We start from the raw sequence: 7,652 nt of genomic DNA on the forward strand, positions 1-7,652 counted from the left end.
ATCAAAAAATCAGCTATAGATACCAAAGAACTTTGAATGCAGAAAATAACACTGGACATATTCAATCTTGACTGTAGAATAGTGCTAGCTATTAACAGGGTTACATATCCAACTAAGAGTATATGTGGGAGACTAAGTTTATGACCTTTTTAAATAGTTTTTCTATATTACTCAATACGCATAAACAACATGCAATATTGTGTTCTACTGGTAAACAAAATGTTTGTTAATCAAAAAAACTAACACAGTTATCAGAAAACTATTTATATGGCAACTACACCGGGCAAAAAAAGCAAGCATTCATTTGCTGAGGTTGTTAGCCTCTTATTGAACTAGAATTGAGACTACTAGCTGACGTAAGTCTTAACTAAAAAAGTATTCAAGCTTGTGACAAAAGAGGCAAATTGTCTGGTGCTGTTGCACAAATGGAAAGAAGATAATTTATACCAAAGATTAAATTCATGAAAGCTACTTTTTGAGGCAGTTGTGACATCATTCTTGACCGAAAGCTTCTTTCTATAGCAAAGGCGTAGTATATTGTTGACAATGGTAACATGAACCAAAAAGAGAAATTAAAAGAAACATAAGCGAAAGCGATCATAGGTCCAAACAATAGGATGCAGAATAAGAAATAAGACAATGTTGGCCCTAACATGATAGCTAGTGTAACTATGCCAGCTTGCTGATCTGTTAACGCATCGCGACAGTTGTTAGTATGCAAAATGCATTCTATATTGATGGCGAGAGGGAGTGCGTAAACAACTGCAGCCAAGGAGAATTTTCCAGTTAAAGCGAGATAAGTAAACACAACAGTCAGTGGTCCAAATGTCAGAAATATTACGATATCACCAACAGCTATATACTTCAGTCCGAGACCTCCGGTATAGAAAAAACTTCCACTGAGTCCGCAAAAGTATACAAGGGCAAGATGTGGTACTGATGCAGAAGAAAGCACACAGAGCACAAGGAGGCCAAAGCAACCAATTCCATAGCAAATTCCTCCTAAAGTCGCCACATCATTCGAAGTCATATGTCCTTCAACAAGCGTTTTATCATCACTCTTTTTAGTATCCACCCCTTTTTTAAAATCGTAATAAGTGTTGACAAGATTTCCGGCAGCGTGGACTGCAAGAGCTATGACGCAGACTACGATAAAGACAGGAAGATTAAACAGTCCATCTATTTTATAGCTTAAAATCGCACCAAGGAGCACAGGAATAAGGCTGGCAGAGAAGCTCCATGGACGGAGGGCAGTCAAATATACATGAAATTGACTAGTTATACGCAGCATAGCTGCCATAAACTCTAGCTTTTCCAGAAATCTCTGTCTACAAAATAGTTCAAAATTAGTAAAGTGATTCACAAGTTACCCTCTAAATAGTAAAAGGAAAGATTGATTCACGTAAAAGGCGAGTTGACACGAACAGCCATAATGAGGGTAGGTACACAGTTTACATAATTTTATTATGTTAGTAATTTAAGATAAACTCTGGCTTGTAAGCTATAAATTATAAATAAAGCTAACAACTGATTCGACTTGCACTCTGATTATCGACCTGCACTGATCGCACTCAGGAAAGCGCACCAAAGACAGGTTACACTTGAATGTGCTTTAAAAAGAGAATTACGTGATGAACCAGATGTTTGTTGCTTTTAACTCCGGTGTAGGCAAAAAAGTACCTCTTTACTTTTTTCCCTCTCATATGTTATGGGTATGGCAATAATCAAGACAAACCCTGTGCTGAAAATCAGTGCAGTGTAATTACTATAATACAAGGCAAACCTACTTTTACAACACACAATTACATATTGATACAAACGCAGAGCAGCGCCAGTTCCAGCGTTTCAGGACAACTTTTTCACAAATGAGCGAGAATGTGTAATTCTTTGTAATTAGGTTAACTCTAGAATCTTTTCTGAGAAGTAAGCAACACGTCAACTACGCATTTTAAACTCTGACAGTATTTTTCCCAGATTAAGTAGACAAACTGTATTACATATCTTTACTAAACTCAATAAAGAAGTTTAAAAACTCTGTCTTGTTCCTGATGCCATATAAAATGGTCCAACAGGAAACATGCTAGGCATTTCCCTACTATGATTTGAAACCAGAATAATTTCATGGCTGACACTCCTTCATCAACAAGTCTTATTGAACCTTAATGATTTATGCAAGTGTCATACAAACTATGGAGCAGTGAAAATACCCTTTAGTTGCCATGTTCGGAATTGTGTGCTTTTTTGAATACGGTGATGATGTTAGTGTTTCTTAAGAGCATCAGGATGTAACCCATACATGATCAAGTAGCTACTGATGTTGGCAACTGATTAAACACATCTCTGTCAAGATTCTATAAACACTACGATATTTTTGGAATTGGCAGTTTGACTATAATCGGAAGTGACTGAGCGCGTGAACCCAGGGAAGATTGAATATGATATTTTCATATACATGTTTTTGATTGAACAATAACTTTTAAATCTTTGTTTGAGCTTCATTTTGTAAATGACCTTAGCTTCAAGCTGACATACAGCAGCTAAACATTTTCACAAGTTATGATGATGAGCTCAGGCTTGCTGTCAAAATCCTTTTTAGTTTTTCAGATAATTCTTCGAACCTTTTTTGAGACTTCACGAACATGTGAGGATTTATTTTTGTTTCTCCTGCTCTTCAGCCATTTATTAAAACCAGAGCTAAACATTTTTCAAGGTTTGTGTTAATATTATGTGTGCAATTTTCAGATTATCAAGATAACAGCATAAAAGATCGCTTCCTTCAGTTGTAAAAAATTGACCACTCTATATTTGCCAGGTAGTTTTGTTTAGATTTAAAATGGTATCAACTAAAATGAGCATTAACCATTTGAGCGTTATATTTTAAGCACAACTATTTCATAGAATTAACAGACAAGTATAAACAAGCAACTGATTAAGAAATATGACACATCATCCCCTCCATAACATTCATATTGATGCTTACAGATGAATTGGAAGCCATTTTAAAACATTCTAACATAAGGTAACATCAGGTACTTATAAATAAAAAAACAATCCGAATCATCATTTTAAGACATGGCCACATTGTGATTGAATTTTTCAATTGAACAAATTTCAGTTAAAGCAACAAAAATTGTAAATAGTCCTATACAGTAGTTACCAGACAGAAATTGCACGGTTTTGGTCAATGGCCTCAAAAGAGATGATGTATGTGGAAGGACATTACCTTCGTAATGAATGTTAATAGGAAAAAACCATAAGCTAGAACGAATGCCGATGCAGCTGGAGTCGCTACCTGCTAATTTGAGCTCTTGAAAGTTAATTCCCAAAAACTAACAATGCCTGAACTACATGTAGATTTAAAATAGAAAGGCCATGCGGACATGCATTCGAAAAACCTTCATAAATCCTTAAAGCCCACTCAGGTTAAAAAAGGTAACTACATGATTTTGATGAGAGTTAACTTTTTGTGGCCAGCCTATACAACAAGCAAAAAATGAGTTCCAGAAATATTAAACAACACTGGCATCTCAATACAGCAAGTATACTGACCTGACATGGTGATTGTTTTTATACAAAAATACCATGTTAATATATTTCTATATTTCTTAAAGTCGGTATGTGTGTTTGTCCAGCTATAGCTATTAAAATCTTGGAAAGTTTTATGTCTAGACGACGTACCACTGAGCTATACAAGGAGTAATGATCATAGACATTATCATATAGTGTATGCACAGGCTGAATGACGTATTATTTAAAACTTTATGAATTCTATTAACTCTATGAAACATGATGCTTTTTCGTATTTTGATGGATAGCTTCTGGTGGAACAGTTACCTTTTTATACACACATACACTTCTATGCAAAAATTGTTACCGTTAATTCAACATATTCAGGATTTTTATTTTGTTTTCTCAGTTCGTATTAATTGTATCATTACCGAATCATATTTTATTGTAATCACAGCAAAACAGGCTTACTTTAGCTATTACTTGCTAGTTATTTCATGTTTACATTGACACCCTTTTATAGTTGTTTCATGTTGTTTCTTAATTTATTTGACCTGCACAAAACCTTTTCCTCATGATATGAAGTTTGAAAGCTACAGTTGTTTGACAAAGTTTGAAAACCTTTACAGTTGTTTTTATTTTCTCTATAAATTTATTTCAACTACACAAAATATTTTTCTCATGATATGTAGTTTGAAAGTTAAAATGACAAATGTTGTTATATGTTAAATACAAATAAATTTTCGGTTGATGAACTTTATATTACCTGTAATATAAAGTTCATCAACCGTAATATTACTGGGTAATATAAAATTCCTATAAAATATATATGGCATATATATACATATATACACAAACTGTATAAATTTATTCACAGTTGTAGCAGTGTATGATGTGTACCTTCGTACCAATCACATTATTAATATTTTTCCACTAATGGTGATAAGTTAACAGCCAAAATAAGTGCGAGGGCTGCCAGATAAGCAGAGCAATTGAGGGGCATACCTAATTTATCTGTCATATTCCCTCAGCATAGAAATGCTCCTATTTACTTTGAAGCCGTTCGCTGACAGAAGTTTTGACTTCATTTTAGCATGGTCAATGCTGAGAAGAAAGCTGTGTTTGGAAATGCTTAGAAAGGAGCTAAAGTCAATGAAGTAAAAACACTCAGTCTTCAGCCTCAAAGTTCAGGGCGCAAAGAGAAGAAAGAGATGTTGGCAGGTGTTGGAACATTTGAGGCATAACAACAGTAGTTTTTTAGAGGACAGTGCTCAGTGACCGATGAAAACTATTGCCGGCTTCTTCATGAGTTCAGAAAAACCAAAAAGCAACAAATAAAGCATGCAAAAATGCAGGTAATTTTCCACCAAAACAATGTAAGATCCCACACTGCCAGTATTGTAGCAGAAACTTTCAACAACTCATGTAAGATAGCTGGATTCCTTGCAATCTTGACCTGGTCCCTTCAGACACACTTGTCAGAAGTCTAAGTTTTTATACCAGAAACTTTCAAATAGAGACTGAAAATGGGACTAAAACATTTTGATAGGAGCAAACAGCTTTGATGCCACCTGAAGGTTTTTATGCTGGAAGAAAATGGAAGAAACAGCATAAGTGAGAGAAATGTTTGACATTCTCAAACAATTATTAGAAATAAATCAGGTATTGTCTCAATTGCAACTTGAATAATAACAAAATTATTTTTAATTATTGAATGGCTCTGGAAGCTGATTTGCAGATCTGTCATTAAATCAGTAGTAGCTTAAAACTTTGATGACTGAAATATTTGTAACAAGTCCCATTTGTCAGCAATTGAGTCTAATTTTTGTGTGATTTTACTCAAACAAACGCAACAGCTATTGAACAGGTAGAAGATGTCCATTATATCGAAAGCAACAATCAGAATGCAACTGGCTGAGCAAATGAGTCAATTTTTTTTTGAAAATGTTAATTTTTGCTTCTGCATGTATTACGAGTATAGTTCGTTTATGTAACTTGTTTTTGCATATGTAACATTTCATAGATTATCATTATATAACTTTGCAGATATAATAATATGCAAAGTAATATAAATATATATATTTAGTATATAGTATACTAGCAAAGTATATAAATATAAAATAATAAGATCAAATTATATACTATCAATTTGCAAATTTATATCATATTATTTGATAGCATTCTTGCGTTTATCTTAACTCGTCTTACACTGGACCGACACTCATAACTCCTTTTTTATTGCCCATCAAAAGCTAGTTTTGGCTGCAAACTGTAGCAAGCATATCAATGAGTGCAATGAGCTTTTATGCAACACTGTTAAATATAGTTATAAAATAAAAATATGCCTTCGAATTTAGAATGAAATAAAAATTGGATGCTCTAACAAATTGCAAAGCAGGGCACAGGCTATAGTATCATTGCAGGTTAATTGCAAGCAATAGATATCAAATGGTAGAGATATTTTTAGGCTTTCCAATGCATATCCTATTTAGGGACCTACGATAAGTCGAGCGTAAGTTAGCAGATTTATTGTATCTAAAAGGGTTTATGCCGTTCTGCGTGAAGGAAAGTACAATATATAGTCAACGTTCGGTTTGCCAGCAAAAAAGTTAAATTCAATTTCTAGTTGCCAGTTGCAACAATCAAGAATAAAAAAGTCTTTGAATTAAATTTGTTGCCGTCCTTACTTTCCTCAAGTCTGTTACTTGTATTCTACAAATGACTGAATTTTGGTAATTTTAATTTATAACACCATAATAAAGGCAGTCTAAGAGTAGTCACCATGACCAATGAGTTGGTCAATCGAATAATAAAAAGAAAAGAGTAACTAATGATTACCTAACCTATGTTGAACATCTGCTTTGCTTATTAGAAGTTTCTGGACGCAATGGTAGAGTATTACCATTTCAAAACTTAAAGATGTAGAATTTTAATTGCGCACACAAAGTGAGCAATTTGATTGTTATATACTATTTAGCACGTACAAGTGTTTCGATTTTAACCAAATCCGTTTTCAAACTAACTTCATTTGACATCACATTAAGCAGTGATTTGGGCAAAGCTCTGTACTTTTGCCGCATGAACAGTATCGATTTTCACCCCAAACTAATCAAGTTCACTTGATGACATAATAAAACATACACATACATGTACACAGATCGATTGAACCTGGAACAAAATCATAAAAAACCAAATGAAACTACCTAGGCTATCTCCGTGTTATCAAAAACTGGCCTATGTATGAATGTTGTAGAATTTACATACAGCAAATGACGTCCACCTAAAACATTTGATTCCCAAGCGATTCGGTCACGAGTGCGTTTACCTACGAGTGAAAAGTTTTCTACAGCACTTGCATGTAATTACAGTTGCAGCAACGTGAATGCAGCAAATTTCCAATAGTCGTTTAAGCGACCTTGACATAGCTTGTTAATCAAAACATTCTTCTATATGCCTAAGCTTTCAATTTAATTTCATAAGCATTGACATCAGAACAAAATATATTATCAAAAACACGCAACCGTTCGTGTGCAAGTAGATAACGACACAGTAAAAGTTGTTCTATTGACAATGACGAGCTTACAAAATAGATTACCTACGGTATTTAACAAGAACGTTAGACATTTCGCCAAGCTCAGCATTTCGAGCATTGATTAGAGATTAAAAAACGCAGTTTGTGTATTGTGCGGCGAATTGTTTTGTTGCCTGATAGTTTTATAGCAATCGTCAAGCCTGTAGATAGGCTGCATGTTCGTGTTCTCCAAGGTAACTGGACTTTTGGGCGACAGTCATTAGGGCGACAGACACTTAGGCGACACTTTCGGTTCGAAAGGCGACAACTTCAGACGGAAAGGCGACACGGCAGACAAACCGGCGACAATTCTAGACTAAAAGGCGACAAATTGGTTTGCTGTTTGGTTGAAGGCAAGGTAATGTACTGACAAACTATGAGATGCTGTCGTTGTGTGCTATGCTTACGTATATTTTTGAAACGTAGCCTTGAAAGTGTTATTGTTTTTTACAGACTTTTTTATAAATCGAAATTGCAACATGTATTTTTAAACGCCATTGGTGGGATTGGGATTTCTCTAATTATGCTAGCCCAGACAATTAACAAAATATTGAGGTATTTTTTCTAAAAATGC

General features: G+C 34.4%; 1 protein-coding gene across 1 annotated transcript; it reads right to left on the reverse strand.

Annotated features, from left to right (window-relative positions):
* On the reverse strand, positions 1-6,907 carry LOC137404275 (ubiA prenyltransferase domain-containing protein 1-like). Its single transcript, XM_068090456.1, has 2 exons — positions 6,772-6,907; positions 1-1,328 (listed from the first exon to the last, which is right to left on the reverse strand). The coding sequence occupies exon 2, from the start codon at positions 1,298-1,300 to the stop codon at positions 380-382; it is 921 nt and encodes a 306-aa protein (XP_067946557.1). The 5' UTR covers positions 1,301-1,328; positions 6,772-6,907; the 3' UTR covers positions 1-379.
* Between the last annotated feature and the right edge of the window lie 745 nt (positions 6,908-7,652).

The sequence above is a fragment of the Watersipora subatra genome, chromosome 9 (assembly GCF_963576615.1).
Source record: "Watersipora subatra chromosome 9, tzWatSuba1.1, whole genome shotgun sequence".
NCBI lineage: Eukaryota > Metazoa > Bryozoa > Gymnolaemata > Cheilostomatida > Watersiporidae > Watersipora > Watersipora subatra.